This window comes from Zingiber officinale, chromosome 4B, assembly GCF_018446385.1.
Source record: "Zingiber officinale cultivar Zhangliang chromosome 4B, Zo_v1.1, whole genome shotgun sequence".
NCBI classification, from domain to species: domain Eukaryota; kingdom Viridiplantae; phylum Streptophyta; class Magnoliopsida; order Zingiberales; family Zingiberaceae; genus Zingiber; species Zingiber officinale.
The window spans coordinates 12,784,169-12,808,588 of NC_055993.1; the positions used below are offsets into that span (position 1 = coordinate 12,784,169).

General features: G+C 36.7%; 1 protein-coding gene across 2 annotated transcripts; it reads right to left on the bottom strand.

Moving 5' to 3' along the window:
• Window positions 1-2,447: 2,447 nt before the first annotated feature.
• On the bottom strand, window positions 2,448-20,249 carry LOC121974740. Of its 2 annotated transcripts, XM_042525937.1 has the most exons (5): window positions 18,580-20,249; window positions 16,276-17,064; window positions 15,642-15,876; window positions 4,736-4,979; window positions 2,448-4,605 (listed from the first exon to the last, which is right to left on the bottom strand). In XM_042525937.1, the coding sequence occupies exon 5, from the start codon at window positions 4,190-4,192 to the stop codon at window positions 2,918-2,920; it is 1,275 nt and encodes a 424-aa protein (XP_042381871.1). In that variant the 5' UTR covers window positions 4,193-4,605; window positions 4,736-4,979; window positions 15,642-15,876; window positions 16,276-17,064; window positions 18,580-20,249; the 3' UTR covers window positions 2,448-2,917. The 2 variants fall into 2 exon arrangements, with proteins under 2 accessions (XP_042381871.1, XP_042381870.1); XM_042525936.1 differs by lacking the exon at window positions 16,276-17,064.
• Window positions 20,250-24,420: the final 4,171 nt, after the last annotated feature.

Sequence of the window (24,420 nt, forward strand, 5' to 3'; positions counted from 1 at the left end):
ATGTTAATACCACATTCGTTGTTTAAAGTAATATTATTGCATAAATGTCATTATTTAATATCAACAATAGTATTAGATGTTTAAAATAATATTTGTGCGCACATAATAACGTTGGATTAGAGTTTTATATCTAAATTTTTTATATATAATTAAAGAAACCAAATCAGAAATCAAGTAAACAATAAACCAATCAGATCAAACGGGACAATTTCTGAGCTATTGACTTAGATATTAAATTTTATTTATAATGATATGTTATGTTTAAGTAATGATAATAACTTGAGAGTTGGGAAGTCTACATGGATCCGTAAGATCATATGAACAACAGATTAGTGCTTACAGTGAGCCTCATCTGTAATTTGAACATACTAAAACTATACTACTTTCCTTTAAACAGGTTGACCAAGATGCATAGACTCCAGATTAGACAGATTAACAATTGTTTCAAAGAATTAAAAGTATCATATCTCTAGTGTAACTTATGGGCAAACGGCATACTGATACTGGTGATGACATCTAAATATCTAATGAATACAAAGGATAATTCTCTGAATCAGACCACAGAAAATAGATGTCATAAATCTAGCCGAGAATGACAACAAAATCCTTTTCTTTATAATACCAAACTATTGGTCAAAAAGTATAGGAGATAATTTTCTGAAGCAGTTTTACCATGTCTTATTCAAAAGCAAGAGAATACAGAGAATACTGTGTTTCATTATGGATACCACAGTTGGAAGATAGATGTGTTTCATTATGGATACCACAGTTGGAAGATAGAAATGTTAGTTTATCAACTTGTGCCACGAGATATCATAAGAAGTAGGTCCTGAATTACCTGGACCATCAGCAGGGCTCCGACATAACACATAAATTTAGTCAAAAAGGCTCCTCGAAATGTTTCTTTTTTTTCCAAAGAAAGGGCCCCTGGATAAGAAGATGAAACTGAAGCAAACAGTTCAAACTTTGTAAAGAAACCAAAATCCACAAGGAAGTTGCTAAAAGATATCTATGCATTTGTGTTTTCAAATTTTGTATTGTAAAGAGATTGACAAAAGGCAGTGTCTGAGTTACATCACCATACTGATAGCTACTGTAACTGTTACAGGTTTCAGAGAGGAAATCTCCAAGTTTGAAGGGGAATGTAGCCAGACATAATGCTCATCGAGGTGTTCAGAAAAGTAAATAAGTGTTTTTAAGAATATATAAAACAAAGTGCATGCAACAACAAGATGGATCCCCTTTTTCCTTTCACCATCAAATTTAGTAGTTTGGAAAGACAAATAAAAGGCAATAGCGATCAGAGACACACAAGTCCTGCTTTCATAAACAGGAAAGCAAGTTAATTCATGAATCATCAAAATTTAGCCCATACATGAAACATGAGATGAGCATGCAATCCCAAGTTTGACTCACAGAACAAAAATATCATTACCTTCATTATTAAATAAACCCCAATAAAAAATAATTACACAGAATAAGAAATATATATATATTGAAGATTAATTTATCATAAATATCAGAAGTCTATTCAGTAAATCCAACCTCGAGAATTTTAATGGGGATTCCAACTTTGTCCTTCTCTATGCAAACACATAGTATCAAATATATTCTTTGGTCTGAATGTGTTGAAAGAAGAGAACATCAAAAAACAACAGTTTCCTTGTGGATAAAAAGTACACGTTCAGGCAAACTGATTGCCTTAAGAACTATATAGCATGTATACATACGTTCAGCTGAATTGGTTACCTAGAAAACTATCAAACATGTTGGCTGGCTTTGATATGTTTTATCAGGTGATTCTTGTTGCAACTTGCAACACTATTGCTTTGCATGCCACTATGTCAGTAATACTAGAGCAATCAATCACTTGTGGTTTGACTTCAGCAATCTTATCAATAACATTGACAATAATGTATCCAACTTTCCAATTATTTGGGGTTGGTAACAAGGATCTTATCAATTCTCTACATCGGACTCATTAAGGCAATTCACTAGTAATAAACATGCCATTATATCATTTTAAATTCTACTAAGTAGACTTATCTTTGTATTGAATTTTAAGCAGTCAAATAATAATTCTATTGATGATATTGTAAGATCCAATAGATGAATGATTATACATACACACAAGCATACAAAACAGACACATCAATTATTCACCTACATGCATCATGAAATGTCATGTGATGTTGAGCACCTGAAGCTCATGCTTTAGTTTCTTTAGGCACATGTAATAAATGCATCACTATTTAACCAAGAGAAAGTGAAGTCAAACCCAACTTCAGCCATGTCAGAAGTGTAATTCTAGATGTTAGTGAATCATCACAAAGAAATATGTGAAGTTAGGACAAAACTGCAAAAAAATAGTACCACCAACTAAGAAAACATCAAGAAGATAATTAGATTAACTTTGATTAAAAAGGAAAATGTAAATAACAATTGCCTGATAAATAATGTAGCATGTGTTGGGACATTGCAAAAATTAATGAACAAGAAATTGCCATTGTAAAGACTGCCCAAGAAACTTAAGAAATTAATATACAAACAACATGATTCCACAAGAACTTACAAAACTGATTTCACCTATATCAAAGTTACACATTAGTAATCTGCAAAACTGATTCCTCCTAAAACACTGTAGGTCATATGACAGCATGAACTATCTGGTTTTGGTAACTCGTGTCTCCTAAAATTTCCAGGATTGAACCAAACTTTCTTTAGTCACTGACTGAATTATGATTCAAAAGAGATGATTCATATAGATAAGGCGGAGTTACTATAAAGAATCTATTCCAGAGAGATTTCTCCCTATCCCATGGTAATATTCCATGGGAAGATACCAAGTAATTAAACAAACTATCCATTGATGTTTGCAAAGATGGATCAAACAAGAATTTGACAAATCAAGGAACCTTCAGGTTGGGTTGAATAAATCTTCACCAGAGTGGAAGCAGATTTTCTCAAGTTGTGATGGCCAATCTTCACCAAGTTGCTGTCGATTCAGCTCCATTGCTACCCTAAAGTCTTGGAAAGATATCATACACTGTGTTTCCCGCCTTTGTTTGTTATTGAAAGATCCACCATTATTATGTACGTGCAAGTGAATTCCAGACCAGAAACCATTAGTTGGCTTCAATTGAGCTTCCTGCTTGAAGGTTGGATGATTTGTTTGATCATGACCTAACCTAGTTCCTGATAATTCAATACATGACCTAATTAGACCCTTCAAGTAAGTATCTAAGGCATTATTTAGCAGGTTAGAGCAGTCCAATGTGACTCTTTCCAAGCCAAGTATTTCTGCCATTTTCCCCATCCTTTTCTGTAGTGCTTCAGTATCACATAATTCTCCGCCAGAATAGTTGCTGCCATGAAAACCACCGCTGGAAGTTGTTACCGAATAGAAAGCTCTTCGTGCCCCACCTAGACTTGCAGGGCATAAAGGGATCCCTAGTGGAGCTTGGAGAGTAAACTTTCTGGGGTTTAAATCATTAGATTGTTGCAATTCTTGTCCAATATCGACAGCTACAATGTCGCAGAACTTGTTCCTCTTTGCAAATGCTTCATTTTGTGGCATCAAATCATCTACCAGTGGTCGCTGCTCAGAAGGAATATAACCTTGGTGATGCTGCATCGATCTCTTCAAATCATGTGGAGCAATGGCACCACTTTTCTCTATAACAGTATTCTCATCTATGGCCATTTTAGATTGTGATGTCGCACCTCCATTCTGTCTAATAGAAACAGCATGCTCTCTGTTCCTCCGTTCTCGAATGCATGACCTGACTTTCCGAGGTGATGGTGGAAAAATATACCCATTTGACCATTTGCTGTTTGTTGGGGCTGCAGTTGCCAAATGATTGATGTTCTCTTCATAAGTTGATTTGTTTCTGAGAGCTTCGAGGGGCTTTGGGGTAGCCCTCTCAAGGCTACACAGAGGCATGGTTTTGGCTCGAAAGGCATTTTTCAGAATTGATTGAATAAGCTGATTGTGTAAAGGAATGTTCTGGCGCCCAAGGATCCGAAGACAATACTTATTGAAATCTCGTTTGCTCAGCTTCTGTGCTAATAACTGATTCAAACAACTAAAGTATATCCGGCAGCGCTCAGGGCCGAGTTTCTTTGCTATCTGCAATTTGAGATCACCAAGATTGATCCGGCTGCGCTGTGAAGGTTGTGATGTAGTCGGCATCTCTCAATGTATCGCAGACGTTTATCGCATTAGAGTAATGGAACTACTGACCCATTTGCTTTATTCTCAATTTTGTGAAATCTAAATCGTGATCCATCTCCGACTCCAGAAAATTCCAGCAACTATTACCAATATTATACTAGTCCACGAGGAACAAGCAAGCAGACATCTCATATCCGACAAAGAAAACCCTAAAGCAACAAAAGATCCACTCGGTGATCAATGATCCCGAGCTCGAACTAACTACGGCCACCTTCCACAAGAAGACAATTGAGACCGAGCGGGATCAAACCCCTAAGAACTGAACATAACTAAAGGCACAAAAAAAAGTTCCAGCTCCGGAAGTCGGACAAAGATCTCAACTTTGCAGGCTAATTGGACGCTGGGGAAGTACCGGAGATTGATTCCGCGGTCTGCAATGAGGGAAGCAACTTCAGCGAGAGGAGATCGAAGTGGAAAGTCGTAGGGTGGGAGGGGAGATTGCAAAGCGAGGACGGGGAAAAAGGAAGCAAAAGGGAAGACGCAGGGGAGAAGAGAACGGACCTTAGGGATGCCCGGATGCGAATGCGGAGGAGAGCCGGAGGTGGTCGCCGGGAACTCGGAGCATGGAGGAGGTAACGCGCCGCGATTCTTCCAAGCGCGAAGCGAGCTCGAATTCGCCTTGCCCTCTCTCTCTCTCTCCCTCTCTCTCCCTCTCTTCCCCTCCCTCCCTCGCCTTCCTCTTCCCCTCCCTCTTCCTCTTCGTCTTGGAATTGGATGGATTGCACTCTGATGACTCCTGCGATCGCTGCGCAAAGTAAAAAATTAATTAATTAACAAAAAAAATATAAGAAATAATGGTTAATCTTTTTCCGGTTATTTATATTCTTAAAGAAAAAAAATATGCATCTCATTACTCATAATATTATATATATTTTAAAATTTCGGGATCTTTTTTTAAATTGTTAAAGAGAAATATGTAAGAATACAAATGACATTTTTTTATCACTAGAAATTATTTGATTCATAAACTTTTTTATTTATTTATATTGGAAATTCTATATTTATAAGAGATTAATAATAATAATAATAATAATAATAATAAATATATATTATTCACCTCCTTACAAAAACATTTCTTTTATTAGGGTTAATAAGTAGATAGTGATGTGGCGATGATAAATAACCTACATGTGACATCACCGAATCTCTTAAAAATCAAGATGCATTGTAAGTGTAGAAAAGGAGATCGACTATGGTCAAGATGGGCCTAAAACGGATCAAACGAAGCACTGAGGTGTGGTGCCAACATGTTAATCAAGACACGCTTTAGTACACCGGAGCAAGCTCAAGAGGGATTCAACTCCTCTAGCTCGGTCACACCTGACTCTCTTAACCCGGCCACATCTGATTCCCTCAGCTCGACCACACCGACTCCCTTAGCTTAACCATGCCCGACTCCCTCAGCTCAACCACGCCTGACTCTTTCAGCTCGGCTACATTCGACTCTCTTATCTTGGTCACACTTGACTCCCTCAACTCAGTCCCGGCTAGATACCTCCGGATGTGATCACTAGCCTCCTAATCATAGGGAACATGTATACCATAATAAACGGCAGATAAGAGAGCGGGAGCCTATGACAACCTCACAACTTGAATGTGAGTTTCATGCCTCCTAGCAAGTGCATTTACGCATTCAAAATTCTTACTTTCGAAGGCTCTCTATCAACCAATCCATTTTTAACTTGAACGTCGGAGTGACCATGTTAAGATCCTCTTTGCCCCCATTCTAACCTCTTACTAAGTGTTTCAGAGATCCTAAGAACTTGCTTTGCCATCGAGCCATTAGAAACCCTCTTCACAACGGTTACTCTTGAGTGATTCATCTATCTGCGATATTAAATTAGTATTATGATCTTTTTCAAAGTTGATGGTGCTGTTGGATTAATAAGGTGCACTAGAAATTAGAACAAAACTTGACCATAAAATTTGTTAGTAAGCATTCATTGAATTATGAGAAGTAAAATGTTCATCATAATTATAATTATTTTGGGTTATTGTCAGAAAGAAAATTACACACTTTAGAATAAAATGAACAAAATGAAACACATAAAAATCGGCTCCATAATTTCACAAGACAAAGAAAGTACTAAGAAAAGTGAATATTTCTAATAATTTTTGCTATCTAACAACAGAGAGAGCAGATGCAGATGGTACTCTACTTCCATGCTGCAAAAAAACAAAAAAAAAAAAGAAAAAAAAAATCTCACAAAGATTCTTCCTATCTGTTCATCAGGTAAGGACTACGTGCACAATTACAGTGAGTGTGCAGATGAATTGCGCTGTATATTGCTGAGGTTCACAGAAAAAAAAAAACAAAAGTAAATGAAACATAGAGATAAGAAAGAGTGATTAATGTGAAAATTTTACAGCTTCATATCTGTACTTGATTAATGACTAAATGGCCCCCGGACTCTGGTGCGGACAGTATGTTTAGGTTTCTAAATGGGACGTATAATTAGTGGATGTTGGGTTTTTTACCTATCTAGCGTGTGCGCTTCCTAATGACCCATAAAAAAATTTCATAGAGCCCGGCTGGTCACCCTAAGGCTAGTCCATGAGATTAACTGAATTTATTAATTGATTAAGGACTAAATGTCTCATCGAGGTGGTGGATGGTTGAGGAATGGGGTGTTGCAATATAAGGTATTGGGGTCAAAACTCAGTGCGTCTGAGCATGTCTTTCTCCATGCCTTAGCCACCTACACTAATGGTTAGTAATCACTCATGATTTACCTCCTCCGTGTCGGCTTAGGGACGGATTGACTGGGACGCTAGGGGCGAGCGAATCGCCTTTTGCCACATTGATTAAGGACTATATGAGTCCCCTCGGGGTGGTGTAGTGGTTCCTCTGGGGTATTGTCACATGAAGTCTTGGGGTCGAAACTCGATGTGTCCGAGCATATCTTCCCCCATGCGTTGGCCATCTGCACTAATGGCTAGTAGTCACCTGTAATTTATCTCTTTCGTATTAGCCTAGGGACAGGTTGACGGGGACGCTGGGGCGAGCGAAACAACTTTTATCACTTGATAAAGGACTAAATGGTCCCCGAGACGACGTTAGTTGGCTAGTGTAGGGTAAAGTTGCTACTATAGGGCAAGGGTTCGAATCTCGACAAAGTCGAGGAAAAAATGTCCTCTCTGTACTGGCCAACTACAACTCCTCGATTTATCTCCTCACAGATGGTCGTGAGGTCGACCATGTGGAGCTGCTAGGGTAGCAGATTCCACATTTTGCTACCAGTGATTAAGGACTAAATGGTCCCTGGGCAGAGTTGAGTTGGCTAATACAGGGTAAAATTACTATCATAGGATAAGGGTTTGAATCTCGGCAAGTTAAGCCGAGGAAAAAAACCCTCCCCGCACTAGCTAACTAGAGCTTCTCGATTTATGTCCTCACAGATGGTCATGAAGCCGACTGTGTGGGATCATTGGGGTCGCTACCATTGATTAAAGACTAAATGATCCCAAGGGGTGTTCAGTTGGCTAGAGGGTGACAATTTTATTATAATAGAGCAAGGGGTTAATTCCCGACAGTCACATACCCTCGGGGAAAACAAACCCCTTCCACCCTCTAGCCACTTGGCGATCGATTATAAATTAACCTCGTAATTTACCTCCCTTGACATAATCTGGGGCAAGCTGTGAGCAACACCTGAGGTGAACATAATCATCTTTCGCTACAATTGGTTAAGGACCAAATACCCCCGGGGCTACGGTGTAGCGAAAGGGCTCTAAATTGTCACCCAGGCATTTACGATTCCATCTCCAGCTACGGCGTAGTTACGGAGATTTTCCCTCCAAATGGGGAGTGCAACCACGGGATGTTGGCCCGCCCTCCACGAGCACTTCCCGATTTACCTTAACAATCAGTGGGATACTTCCATGGGACCGAGCCAGTTCTCTCAGATTCGGTGTTACCTGGTTTAATATTTGTTTTTAGTTAAGGGTCAAATGTTTTCTCCAAATGGGGCGCGCAATCATGGAATGTTGGGCTTCTGTGCCGCTCGCCGTGAACACTTCCTGATTTACCTTGCCGACCGGTGAAAAACTTCCGTTTAGCCGGGGTGATCGCCCTAAGTTTGGTGTTACCTAGTTCATCATTTTTTTGGTTAAGGATCAAATGACCCCCACGAGTTGGTACAATTGGTAACTATACGAGTGATTGCTATAATATGTATTGAGGTCAATTTCCAACGGGTGCAAAATGACCCGTTAGATGTTTAACCTCTCGCATACAAAGGGTCGTTATACTAGAGTAAAAATATTTCTCATGATTTACTCGTCTATATCTAATCGGGAGATAAATGATACTGAACTAGAATGGAAGTTATCACCTTTTTATTCTAATGATCAAGAACCAAATGATTTCACAGAAAAATCTTGCAACAAAAGGTTCATAGTTTCAACGAATGTATCTTCTCAGGACGGTGTGATAATTAAAGTATGAAATATTGTCACATTAGGTCATAGGTCGAAATTTAGCACGTCTCAATATGTTTTCCTTTATACCTTGACCATTGCATTACTAGCTAGTAGTCATTTGTAATTTACTTCCTCCATGTTAACTTAAAGACGGATTAATAGAAGCGCTAGAAGTGAACAAACCACCTTTTACCATAATAATTTCAATGAATGTGCAAAAGAATCACGTTTCACATTACTCACTAATGAAGCCAATCATTAGAGCATTGAGCATTCTACAACCATTTATAAAGGAGATGAAAAACCTCATCAACATTTGGACAAGCACAAAGAACCCATTTATATATATATATATATATATATATATATAAGAGATACCCATGTGCCAGCTTTGTTGAGCCGGCTATTGCTACGATATTTCTATCCAAAACCGTCCAGAACCTCTATCACAGAGCTATAGGCGTCCCTGATATGAAGCCATCTTCGTCTCGAATCCCATAGAGGTTTAACTATAAAACAACCAAAGAAGGGGTGATCCGTAGTCTCGTCTATTTGTTGGCACAATGATAGAATCGTCCATTTGTTGGCACAATGATAGAAGTTAGGAACTCAAAATTTTAAACCTCATGACTGTATTTTAAGTTTTCTTAAAGATTTAGAAATTCAAAATCATTATGGGTGTTGATCATGTCCGAAAGCGGGAAGGTGGAAAGCTGGAGATGTCGCGATTTCACTGACCAATTGTAAACCTCACTCCACTCTGCAAAACAAGTAGCATCAGTGCTAGACAGGAAGGGGTGTCCGGTGTTGACCCTCCGACGCTCAAATCAGTCACTAGAATAGTGGAAGAAAGTGGAGCAAAAGTAACGCTAGCGCAAACAGTGAATAATGCGTACCTCCGCCGGTGATGGATCCTCCTTTATATAGAGTCCTGGTGGACGACATGCACGCTCCTCGAGGAATAATGCGTACCTCCGTCGATGATAGACCTCCCTTTATATAGAGCTCTGATGGGCGACATGCATGCTCCTCAAGGCATGAGCATGTTCTCCAATATGTCCTATAAAAGGACATGTCAGGAAAGTATCTCTGACATACACATGCCTTAACAGGGCATGTGTATCCTTGACAAGACAGTAGAAGCTTTCATCGTACGATCCGCCTATCGACCATGCCTCGTGTTAGCAACACTATCTCCTAGAAAGATATCGAGAGATATGACACTCCTCCGCTCTGTTGATGGCCAGCTCCCGCTGCTTGGCCGAACGGGATAGCCGCTCGGCTATGACTCCTCTGCTCTGTTGATGGTCAGCTCCCGCTGCTTGGCCGAACAAGATAGCCACTCGACCGAGACTCCTTCGCTCTGTCGGCTTCGAGAAGATGACAAGGGTCCCGTTGCTTGGCGAAGCAAGGTAGCCTCTTTGCCGATGTCAACCTCAGCTGCTCTTCCCTGCGGTAACTGTGTAGTAGCATGACCTCCCCGTTTAGACAAGCTCTCTGGTCTCCTTAGCGTCCTGCTACTCCACATTGAGCGTATGGTTGCTACTCCACATTGAGTGTATGGCTATCTTACCATATTATCTGAGCTAGACGGTTGGCCCTCCTAGCTTATTCTTTCTTATCGACGTGTAATAGTTTGCTTATTCTTTCTTATCGACGTGTAATAGTTTGCTTATTCTTTCTTATTGTCTTTGACTTTCTACTTGTTTTGTTTATATTTCCACTTGCGCACTAACATTGTAGAAAGAAGCAATCGACTTAGGGGTGACGTTTATTCAACCCCCTTCTAACCGGTCATCCAATCCCCAACACTAATTGTCTTAAAATTACCTTCTTTCACAGTTTGTACGAACAATTATATTTACAAAATCCATCAATGAGTGCAAGTGAACTCCACATTGAGCGTATGGCTATCTTACCATATTATCCGAGCCAGGCGGTTGGCCCGCCCAGCTTATTCTTTCTTATCGGTGTGTAATGGTTTGCTTATTCTTTCTTATTGTCTTTGACTTTCTACTTGTTTTGTTTGTATTTCCGCTTGCGCACTAACATTGTAGAAAGAAGCAATTGACTTAGGGGTGACGTCTATTCAACCCCCCTTCTAGCCGGTCATCTGATCCCCAACACTAATTGTCTTAAAATTACCTTCTTTCACAATTTGTACGAACAACAATTATATTTACAAAATCCATCAATGAGTGCAAGTGAAGTAGTTGAAAAGTTAAAAACCGAATTTGTATTATGGTTTCAAATATATGTAAGTTAGAAATTTTTTTATAATTCTTCATTAAATTAAGTTCGGTCCTAATTTATACCATAACTATTTTGATAGGTGAAAGATAGCAGAATATCAAATGTACAAGATGATAAAATATTGAATCTTACATCAAGACCCCTCAGTCAAATAATGATCTACTATGATTACTATATTAATGGTCTCAAATTCCATGTGACATAACGAGATTCACGGAGATTAACTTATAATTCTGGTGTTTGCGTTAAAGGATCTATCAACAACAATAACACTGAGTTTGATTACTATGATAGACTTGAGAAATCATAGAGGTTGAATATCTTGCATTACTTATAAAAAGGTGTGTTGTTCAAATATTCATGGTAGATTCAACTCTAAGAACAGGTATCAAAATACATCCAAATTATAATTTAGTTGAGGTTAATACAAACAGAAGGTTCAATAAATTAAACCTTTCATTTTTAGAATATAAGCGGGTCAAGTTTTTTATTTTGAATATCCTACAAAAAGAAGAAGATCTAGTGAATGGTTGTCTATTTGTCGAATAAAGTCTCATTCGACCATAGCAATGCCGAACACTATCACTACTCACAATCATGATGCATTTCAGAATGACAAAGTAGAGAGACATTAACTTGATTCACAACTCCAATTTACATCACAATTACTTATAGATGTTAATGTCACTTACGAGGAGATAAATGATGGAGAAATATCTAGCAGTGAAGATCTTATTGACCTAATTGAATCTAGCGACAACGACTAAGAAACTATTAATGTTAAGTAGAAATACTTCTAGAGTCTAGCATTGATTAAATTTTAGCATTATTGTTCATCAAGTTATACTTCAATCATGTTTTATTACTTAATTATCATGTTAGTAAATTTTATTATAATGTACTGTAATATTATTTTTTAGATATCATATATTATAACAGACCATCCAACACCACTCTATGGATCTACAATGCTTAGGGTTGTTGGAGAATCGTAAGTATTTTTTTATTATTAGTAATTCAAGTTCTTTATTTATAACATATATCTTATGTTTCAATTTTTTTATATGCAGGTTTACTCCTGATGGTCATCGAGTAGCAACATAGATTAGCAAAAAAATTAAAGAAAAAGTTTGCATTTCTAGTACTACATGGAGACATGTAGACCAGGAGACCAAGAATTTTTATTATAATAAATCTGTGGTAAGTAAATTGAATATGTAAAATATATTTATCCTTTAATATACTAAATTTTTAATTTTAATTGCAGAAAAAATATACATGGGAGGATGGACACGAACTAGAATTTGCAGTGACTTGGAATATTTATTATGATAAATTGTACAAAGACCTCTTATATTATATGAGAATGAATGGCACAAGGCTAACTTATGTATCCGACGAGATCTGGAGTGCATGGGCGGCCACTTAGTTTACAGAGAGATAGCAAGCAACGACTCTAAAAGTTCGAGAAAATAGGAATACATAGCCAGGTAGCCCAAGTACCGAATCCGATCGGCATACATTAGGATCCCGATCCATTATCGCTATGGATCTAGTGAGTTTAATTTAAAATTATATAAATTAAATTTTTATTTATTAACAAACTTGTATAATTTTACTCCAACTTATTTATGTATGTAAGAGCGTTCTTTAGAAAGACAACTCACTTGCCTAGAGATCTTTCTCAAGACTTACCAGAGAAAGGATCACGCATATGTTGATCTTCGATCCAAGAATATTGAGATTTGAATTATTAACTTTATTATATTTAATTGTTAATAATGATTAATTAGTTGTAGTAATTGTATACAAAATATAAATTCGTATATTTCTTTTCTACACAGGAGGAGATGACAAGTAGGGCGGCTCAAGCATCTCAGCCACCAATAGGGGGAAGAGAGTCACAAGATCTATCCACCCAGCAAATAAATGATATTTATTGTGATGTTGAGGGTGGAAGGACAAAGAATTCCTCCCTCTACGGCCTTGGCTTTCAGGCCAAGGTGGTATTTAATCGCTTGAGAACTCCTAGAGAATGTGCTAGTTCCTCCTCTTCTTCTTCTTCTAAAGTGGAGTCATTAAGAAAACAAAATTAAGAAGTGAAGACTCAAATGACTACGATAGATCAAAGGTGAGAGGAAAGGTGTGCTGCTCAGGAGCAGACATTGGCCCAGATGCGAGCAATCATTGCTAGATGGGACCAGCCACAATAGCCTCAGTCACAGCATGAGTCACAGGAAACTCGAGACCCATCAGACCCTGCTAATGATTAGATTTTTCTGAGGTATGTTCAACTACAACTTTTTTTTTTAATTTATCATACATTAATTAAGTAAAATATTTTTATTCTATTTGGATATTATTAGATATTTATTTTAAATTGTATTACATTTTTTCAGGAGTTTGTATTGATACATTCACCATTATCATTGGATATCCAAAATATAATTTAAGTACTTTTTTTACATGTAAAATTAATTATATATTACAATTTTTTAGTTATATATTACATTTGCATCGATTCATTCGGAACATAATCTCTTGTATTTGACTTTTACATGATTATATTTGGATATATATATATAGGAGATATATCATGGTAAGTATTTTGGATATTTTGTATTTGTCTTTTATTTATCATTAACTTTTGGATAGTTATGATTGTAAGTATGATGTATTTGGATAGTTATACTTGTACTTTGTACTGAATTTTGGAGATTTGAACCGTTATGATTGTGTTTTGTATTGAATTTTGGATAGTTTGATTGTTTGTATGTTGTGAGTGTGTTGTATGGATTATGATTTATGTATGGATTATGTTTGTGATAGTTTTTATTTATATGAAATTATATACAGGATACGTTATAAATAAAAGAGGGTTTTTAAATATTTTATTAAATTTTACTGACAGAATTATAATTCCGTCTGTGATTTCCGACGAAAATCACCATTCCGTCGGCAAAATATCGAATTGCATAGTAAATTTTCAATATAAAATTACCGACAGAATTAATTATTCCGTCGGTAATTTTACCGACTGAATTTGATTTAGTCGGTAAATTCGATTACCCACAGTTTGTTATATGCTGACGGAACGGTTGTTTTGTCGTTAAATTTTACCGACGAAAATTTATATTCCGTCGGTAAATACCGACTGAATATTATTTCCGTCGATAAATTACCTTTTCAATGCAATTACTTCTAATATTACAAATTACATCATTATTCCGTCAATAATCTCAATTATCGACGGAATTACGACAAAAAATTCCATCGTTATTCGCTGTTATTTTTGTAATGCTCCCCTGCCGCACGCGAGATTCCCAAATTCCGACGTGTGTATCCATGGTATTTCCAAGTTCTCTCTCAGTCAACGCTACTAATACCATCGTCGGCCTCTGTTTGGCTCAGTTTCCGGACAAGATTACCGATGATCCCCTCAATAGCCCAAAGTTCGTTGGAAATCTGGTTGCACGGTGGTTGATCCAGTGAGAGCTTCCTGCGCATCTGCGAGGCTCCGGACTCCTTCCCTTTGTTCGTTGTACGGCTATCCTTTTTTGTGCAGCCCCTCATGCCACACCCCAGCACTCCCAACGAGGTGGAGAAGCTCCGTGCCTCTAAGGAGAGGAAGCTGGGATGGAGTTACTGACCTTTTCTCTCCAATGACGGCGGCAGTGTGAGTTTGCAGGGAGATGTTGTTTGCAGCATCTCTCTCTAGCTCGCTCCTTCCCTTTGTTGATGTAGGACCGGTGCAGCTCCGCTCTCCCGCACAGCCCTTCCTCTCCTCCGCACAGCCCGATGGCTGGCTGGTTGGCCAGCAGCCACCACGCCGTGGTGTAGCCCTCCTTCTCTCTAGTTTCTAAAGAGAAGGCAGAGCTTCTATTACTAGAAACAGGATAAACTAAGGTTGTAAATTTTTCCTCAGTTATATATTGTTTATATACATTTCTGTAGCATTTGGCATTTAGAACATCTTTCAGTTCATTGAAGAATTAAAATTATTCCACGGCCTTACAGAATGGAATCGAGCTGCCAATTTGAGCTGCTGAATTTGCTAAGAACTCTGATCAAGATTGATCTTTGGGTTCTTATTTCCAGCTCAACTTCAGAAATTCGACCTCCATTGCCAGAGAGATTTGTCTGTTTGTTTAATATCATCTAAGGTTATGTATCTTGTCCAAGGAAAACCAATCTTATGAGTCTCGTACTGAAAACATGACAAAATGGATTCAGTTGGGATTATTTGATTAATCTATCAATAACTATAGGATCCGAACTGAACTATCAATCATCACAATTTTTCTCACTAGTATTAACAAATTTCTATTGTTTATTATTCATCATCATTTGACTAAACTATTTGGTACAAACTATATGGATCCTATAATGGCTCCACATATGCTCTTAGCCTTCTCATCTTTACCATATTAACTTCTTTTTTTCTTCTATTTAGCATATGTTAAGCTGAGTTGAATGATGATAGATAAACTTCACATATAATTATTATAAAGAATGGTTCTATGTCCATCAATCACATGTCCTTTTAATAACAGTTAATTATAAGTCATAAATTCAGTAAATAAGCTCAAGGAAAAATGGAGTAATTCTTGAACCAACCAAGAAAATGAAGGGTAATCACCTTTCTAAAATATTCAACTTAGGAATGTTAATCAGGCATGACAAAGAGCGGTGCAGAAACACTACATTCCTTATCAGAATGCAATGAAATTACCTCTAAATACCTTGAGTGAAAATCCCATGATTGTCCCGATATTTCTGATCATCAGTATGAAAGTCCAACGATGGAAACTTGACGGAAAAAGCTCTCCCACTAGCACCATCAAAAATCCAGTGCTGCTAAACCAACCATGCTACTTCAAACTTGGGAACAGGAAAATCTCAGTAGCATACTGCTTGCATACACAAGTAATTGCAATTGCATGATGCTTGCTTGGTATTCAAAAGTGCTGCACAAGAATCTTAATCAGTGAATCTCTTGGAATGTGGATCATTGGCCATCAAATTAATTACAAGAACCAATTATAGGCATACGAGAGCACAGCATTATATTGTTTATATAGAATTTTATTGCAAAAAGATAGATTCAGCAAACTTCTACTAGCCAAGTTTCTCTTCTTTTTTCTTAGAACTTCTTCAGTATCTATTGTGATTGTAAGCTGAAACTGAGCCTACTCATTTAGCACAGGGGCAATATTGTGGCAAATGGGATTTTAACAAGTTCACAAATGTTGAGGATCGAATGGAATTTTAACAAATTACTCCTAGCAATTAGTTACAAGTCGTGCACGATAGCATCAAAGTAAGTATTAAGCAAGGGAAAAAAACAGGGATATCTTCTCACGTACAGAGTTAAGCTTCAGCCATCTGCAGGTTGGAACAAATGTAGGAATACAAAAAGTGACTGCAAGAAATATCAAAATTATTATTTAATTGCAACAAGTCATGATTTGGTACGTCGGAAGCTAGGCGGCTAATTACACACAACTATCCTTCCAGGACCCTCACGACCCTCGGAGACGGACAACGAGCCCCAACGGCGCCGTGGCCACTGCCGCGCTTTCGATCCCGTTGCAGCTCAGCGAGCGCAGCACCATCCAACCGAAGCGGCTGCTCGCCTCGCCGACGGGGCGTCTCTGCCGGCTCCGGATGTCGCTCAACCCCATCGTCACCGGCACTCTCGCCGGACCGAGCACGCACGGGGACGGGGAGTGGAGGTGCGTCGGTCGGGCTTTAGTGACGGGCCGCCCCGACGACGCGCTCCTCAGCCTACGGTACTCCGGCTTCGTCAATCCTGCGCTACCATCGAGCGGCACCGCCGGACTGGTCTCCGATGGCGGTCGGCGGCGCGTTATTCGGATTTCCTTGGGCGTGGGTGGACTGGAGGTGCCTAGAGATAGGATCGGCAGGCCAGGACTGGCGGCTGTGGGGGCAGAGACAAGCTCCGGAAAGAGGAGGGAGGGGAACTCGAAAGTGGCGTCGGCCATAGGACGGTGGGTTGGGACGGCCTTAGAGGCTGTCTTTAGAGATATATATAGACACGCGTCGTGAGAGGGAAGGGCAGCTTTCTCGGGTAATGGATTTTGGGTCCGAATCCAAAGGGTCAGGCAGACCAAGGTCTTCTAGAACACTGGAGTCTGAAAGCAAAAGCTAAGGACTTTAATGTTATTTCTTTCATTCAAGAAGAAAAAAAAATATATTACTCATTTATGTTATCAAATATTTTAATTTCATTTCTTTAAGTTTCCATTTAGGCAAAAACAATATATAAATGAAATTCTTTTTTTTTTTGGTTTTAGATAAACATGAGAATACAATGATCTTATTTTAGTTTCCTCTAGCAAGTAAAGACAACTATGTTAACATTAAAAAAAAGGATTAATTAATAAAATATCTTAAGTTTTATTTTTTTTCAAATCTATCTAAATTTTACACGTATTATTATTTACATATAAATTTGTTATTATCATATAAAATAATAGAATTTAATATCGTCAGACTCTCAGCCAATTTTAAACTGCATATATAGGCATGTGTTTTATGTATAATATATGCAAAAATTAAGCAGAAGCTCTTGTTTTTTCCAAAACGTGTAGGGGCATCTTGAACTAGTCAAACCGATGGTAACAATTATAATTTTCATATATCCCTTACAATTATATAGTTATAATAACTATAATTTATTAACTATTATAACTATAATAATTATAGTAATTACGCTTTCATAACTACTACAATATAAAAAATAATTTTAATAAAAAAAACTAAAATTTTTCGAAGCTTCTGAAAAAGAGTTTTTCAAAATTTACCTAACATTCACATTATTACAACTCCTATTTCATGATTGCTACAAGTTAATAATTATAAAATCATAACTATTATAATTGTATAATAGCTACGGATTTGTAGCTCTTATAATTTGCCCTCGATTCATAATTTAAACGGAAAATATAAATAAGAGATAATTATAAAAATAGTATAGTGAAAAGTAGTGAGGTAATTGATAAAAAAAATCAAAGTGCAATGTCATTTCTATAATTCTAAAAATAAGAGGGGCTCTTTTAATTTTTGCCCTATAATCATTATTTGAATTAGTAATAAGCAAGGTAGATTTAATTTTTATTTATTTTACCAACAGTGAACAATCCAAATTTGTTTTTGTATAATAAGACTAGTAAAAAATGCTTAAGAAACGTAAGCTTCTGGAGGAAATAAAAAATAAATAAATGTGTAAACACTCTTTAATTAAAGACTAAGAAAGACAAACTTCACTTACACGGATCAGCATTGGTCAAACTAAATATTTAAAACCTTAGTCAAAATAAATGTGGATCTTAATCAGTCAAAGAAAAGAGACACATTTTCTATAGTTGATGTATCAATACAAAAAACGGTGTCCCAAGCAAACACGTCGTTGGATGTCCGACCCAAAACGCTAACATCAGCAGCAATAATTTACTACTAGTATAAACTTATCTAAATTCTAGTTATTGTTAAATTTAATTAATCTATCGTATTACCAGTAAGTTGAACAAATGTGATATATAACTTCAGAAAACACACGTAGACAAGTGATATATAACTTCAGGAAACATACATAAACATATTTGATATACTTGCAGCATAGTTGCATAGCAGGGCAAGGTACTTACCATGTCAACACTGCCTCTTCTGCAGCATTCGCACACGATACAAAACTGGAAGGGGAGGCTTTAATTTGGCATCTTAATGCTCACTGCAAGTCACTTTGCCTCGACAGGAACTCATCAGGCTGTTGTCAGCATACCAAATTGAAGAAGGAATTCATATAATTAATAGGATATGTTATGAATGTGATAATACTATAAATTTTGAAATTCAGTCAAGAAAATGAGTGCAACATTATCATGAACAACCAGTAAATAGTGGCCTACAAGCAAAATGCAAAATGATATTATGTTTTCATAATATATATATAAGCACGAGAAAATAGTGAAAAATCACAGTAAGGGCCTTGTTAGTTTATAATTTTTCCTCTGGATTTGACAATTTCTAACTGTATAGGTACACAAGCATGTCAAGTTATCTAGACTAGTATCGAATAAAAAGTAATAGTCGTTATTGAACCATTTCCACTCCCCGCTAGCACCAAAGAAGAAAAGTATTCAACTTTTCTTGCTTAAATGGTGGAACCCAAATTTTGGTAACTGAAAAAGCTAAGAAACCTCCCAAAATTGGAGTGTGGATGCATCAGACTATAGCAATGTTTGTGCCCCAAAAAGAATCTTGTTGCCCAATTGGCAACCAACCTAGCCCATACTGATCCACTTTACATGTTTCACCATTGCCTTTCATTCCTCTTTTCACACTGACTAAATTTTTTGCACTCAAAATTGACTCTGTCAAGATTTTCATTCTCAATAAAGCAGGTTCCTTTGCCAAATTTGAAACTTGAGATGAAGCTTTTGTGCAAAACCACTTTTATGCATCTCGTGTATCATCCTCTAGCCACAACAATGATAAAAGTGATCATTTTTAACCATATCGCCAATGCTATTAATTGTCAGGATGAGCAATTTTTTGGCATAGGATTCCTTTGGGAACTCAGGGATCCTTATACATGTTGCTAACCTTGTGCACAGAGATATTGATTTGGAATTACCCATGGACAGTTCCTCCACCAAGGAGATTCACAAGGTGAAAACTCTAACTCACCTTTGAGTTTCCACAATGACTTCAAGTGATTTTTTAAGACACGTGAAAACAACTTTCTTCCCAAAACATTGATTATTAAGAAGTCCCTCCTTTGCATCCTACCATTGTGTTTCCTCCTTGGCTGGGTCCACCACCAGTTGGTTTGGGTTTTTGCATTCTAGAAAGTCTTCATCTTCCTCCATGAAAACATCCAAAAACCAATAACAAGGTGGAAACTTCCCTAAAAGATAAGCCCTTCTTCTCCCACATCACCTTAGGATCTTCAGCCTCGTTGGAAATAGAATTACCACTCCCATCTTCTGTTTTACCTTCTTCGCATTATCTACACTGTCTCTTACCTCCACAGGCATCATTCTCCAACTTTTATAAGATATAAAATTTGAAAATGCACAATCAACAGTTTAACTAACCACAAATATTGATAAAGAATGTCAGTGAGCAGAATTGAAACTTGACCTTATTTGAAAAAGATCCTCATCCACTCCGATTTCCATTTATTAGTAGATGTCAACTTACCTCAACTCTAAATTGTAAATGTGCTAGCTGTCCATTAAGATTTCTAACGTTGTGATAGTGATTATCCCATAGGCAAAATGAGAAGGGAGATTGGAGGAGAAGAGAACACAAAGAAAAATCCGTTATTTGCCCCAAAAAAACAAAAACATCTACTAAGTATTTATATAGACTCTAGATACTGAGACTTAAAATATATATATATATATATAAATTTTAATTCCTTTCTATATATATATATATATATATATTTTGATTCCTATCTAGTAGTAAAGAAAGAAAAGAAACTTATCAAAAAAAAATAACAAAAATAAATTAATAAAATAGGACGTTGATATAGATAAATTCTAATCCATAAATACTTAAAAAATATCTTAAATATCATAAAAATAAAAATTACTAAAAATAATAAAAAGATCTTCAAAGACTAAAAAAAGGTCTACTAAATAAAAAAACTTATGACCTTTAAAATATATTGGCTTGGTCATGCATTAATTTTCCAGAAAAACACTTAGGCAAGGGCTCCAGTGCATGGTTGTCCTGTCCATAACTGGGCAAGCAAGATTCTGTGCTTACAAAAAGAAATCTGTCGAAGTTAAAAAAGCAAAAGGTTAAATCAAATTTTGTTGCCAATTTGAAATTCAATGAAGAGTAACCATGTTTAATTTCCTTTGGACTTAAGCTAACGTCAAACCGACCTATAGAACCTAATTATTAGGTGTCCCTGGGCTGCAAACATTGACCAAACCATAATCTTTTTTTTCGTGAAAAGGAAAAGTTAAGAAGAGGTTTCGGGAACAGAGCTTGATCTGTGACTTTCTAGAATAAACATCACTAGTAAACCAAGAAAAGCATCAAGTGGATTCACGTTGCAAGTGATGTTTTAATTGTATCGGTCAAAATTGAAGAACATGACTATATTAAATCATAAAGTGATATTTGGTGCCTCTGGGCATAGTGCAAGGGTTAACGTATGATATATTTGATGTAATTATCCGGAGTCGATTTTAAGATAGTGAATTTATCTTGTTTTGTAAAGAGATCCTTGAAGGGCATAAGAGTCATTTTAAATATTCACTTGATTGTAGTAAAAGATCTCGTCTCTAGTAATCCATCCATAAGTTATATCAAGAGAATATATCACGGATGAATTTATAATCAACAGCTAAATAACTTAAAGACCGAAGGTATAGTCTAGAAGTCCAGTATTTTTTTAGTTGTGCGATATTAATGCACTTTGATGTGGCAAAAAAAAAAAAAAAACTTGAGATATGAGGTGATGTGGCTTAATGTGACTTGTCTCCCCAAATTTATCATCCAATGTAAATGCAATCTCCTAGGCATCCTAATCCACGGGGAACTTCAGAGCTTATCCAAAGTCATACCCGTTTTGTCATTTTCCTCCAACCTTATCAGTCTCCACGCGACGCCCCACAACATGGAAATTAAAGATGTTAATATCATGGAGTCCATGTATTTAATGCCATCTTTAATATCAAGCTTACAATTAAAACAAATAAATTATAAAATTCATGTTTCAAGTACAAAAAAAACTCAATCAAAAAATTACAGGCTAAATAAATCAACAAATATCAATTTTTTAAACATTATGCAGGTTTACACAAAACAAGTTAATTGTAAAAATTATTTACATGCCCATATTAGATTTGTTATGACAACTTATGGGACAATCTTAAGACTCACATTTCAGAAGTAAATAAATTCATCTTATTTTATAAAATCATTATTTAAACAAACGCTAGAATATTTTTATACAATAGCCAGTAATATAGCTAAACTAGAAAGAAGCTTCTTCTTTAATCTCGGTGTCTTTATTAAGAGACATAATTATCCTAAATCTAAGAACATGTATTTTATCAATGATAGGCATTTAGCGAGCTTACACTACGAAACTAATAAGCCACACGATTTTATTACTTCCCAATATGTATAAACAAAGCCACATCAAATAGTTGAAATCACTACTTACTCATTTGTAACTAAATTGTCATACAAATTGACTTTAATAACAGTTGGTTGGCTAACAATTTAGAATAAGCAATAAAATTTTATTGGAACAAAAGATAATATCGTTCAGTCAGACGTTCAACTAAATATTTTATACTTATTAGAAATTAACCCCGAGACCTATCCGAGCAAAAACCCACACAGGTACCATCTCTGCCAACACTTGAATGCAGCAATAGAATATCATTCGGTAAAAAGATAAAATCTATCACCCTAGCGGCCCTCATGGCTGTTCATACCATTAAGAGAGAGTAAATAAGGAAACTGAAACAAACCACCACATGAGAGGATATTTCTGTGGCTTCGTCAAGATTCGATCCTTAATTCTACAAATCTACCATATGATAATTGACCCAACTATGTCATGAGAGCAGCAATAGAATCTTATTGATGATTGTAAGATAAATGTCAATTGAATATATGCTAACCTTCAATTATCCTGAAAGTACATCTTTAAACTATGTTTTGCACAACAACAATGTAGAAATAAAAAATTATAAATATGAATAAATATTTTGTTACCCATTGTGAAAAAAATATCATTATAATCGTTTTTTTTTTTTTTTGAAAAATATGAAGATAATACTCTAAGTAGATTTATAAAAACTCTAGCTCAAGAAAATGTATGGAACCTTTTGAAAGCAAAGAAATAACATTATCTTCATAGTTGAAAGATTAAAAAGCCCCTTGATCCATTTCTGAACGGAGGCATATATGCATTCATTGAATTTAACAATTAATAGATAGGAAAAGAATCAAACTTGATAAACTCTAACGAAGCACGAACAATAATGTCACAATAGGAAGTTTCAATTAACTTTATAACTAATCATAGCAGCTTTAGGTTCATATCAGTTGAAACCTATTTCTATTGGCAATTGCTATTTTGTAGATTGTGAGATATGTATATATACATGGTGGCAAAAAAACGATTTGTTCGCCCCAACACCTCCGTAAGCTCCTCCCCATGTCAACATGGAAGAGATAAATCACGGATGACTACTTATCCTAGAGAATTGAATAGCGCATGGAGAAGATGACTACTAGATGAGATTTAATCTCAAATCTCATGATGACAACACCATCATACGCTAGCCAACTATTCATCCCAAAGTGACGATACCTACACATACAATTCACTAACAGTCGAGAAACTCTTATCCAATAATAAGTAAGTGACTCGCCTACCTTAGTTTATTAAAAAAAATAAACTTAATTGATAATATAATAATTACATTTTAAAATGTTAGTTTGAACTTAATATTAAGAAATATAGTTAAATAATCTTCAAAGAATGTGTCAGGCAATATCCAATATTTCGTAACATAGCAATAGCAACTAAGGAAACACTTATCTATTTTTTCTTTCAAACAAGCAATTCGAACCTCTATCATTACAAAGGAGACCTCGGAGAGATAGAAGTTTAAGTTTCAATTGAAATCGTCTAGAAGATTAGATTGCCCAAAGTCTTTGGCGATCGCACGCGATAAAGTTTGACGGAGACGGAATAGAATAGGATCGAACGGCGTTCTCCATGAACTATTTTTTAAAAGAAAATATTTAATGAAATCGATTAATCAGTATGCTGGGAAAAACAGGACGTAGCTGTGTAAAACATGGCAGGAAGAAACATAGAAAGGAGGCCCTTTAGGTCGTTATCAAAAGCGTGCTTTGGCGAGGCAAACCTGGTGGTTAAGGAAATTTTAACACAGTTGCTTAATAATTATTATAAAAATAGTTCTCGCCCTACGTGGCCTAATACTAGCTTAGTACTTGTTATAATTTTAAAAAGAGTACTTTTAGGAAGATGGGACTCTAATTACCAATTCGCCATTGGCTAAATGGCGAAAGAGAGCTCTTCATTGACACATCCTCACAGTCGAATTTTGATCGGAGGGCGCAAAGTGGTCTGGCAGTACCTGTCCTGACACCTAGGCCTCCAAAAAGTTGATGCCTAGTAATTAATCAGTGACAGCGAGAGCAGAGGAGAAACGATACTGGACGATTATGTCGACCCAAAACGGGTGGTCCCCACGCCCCACCACCCTTCGGTCCCTCAACCAATAAAAGCGTGGGTCCCGTTGCCTTTTGGCCATCCAGCTCGAGGCGCTAACAAAACGGATCGTCTGCAAATGTAGCAATACCGTTATGCTGCAACAGCAAATGCTGACGCTCCGATGTTCGGTTAAGGGGAGAGACAGAAGTTGGTGAGAGCGAAGCGTGTTGGTGAGACTGGAGCGGATCAAGAATAGGGTCGT

Bases quoted from the DNA above. Each gene is read 5' to 3' on its own strand.
- LOC121974740 (XM_042525936.1), bottom strand. From the start codon at position 4,192: ATGCCGACTACATCACAACCTTCACAGCGCAGCCGGATCAATCTTGGT.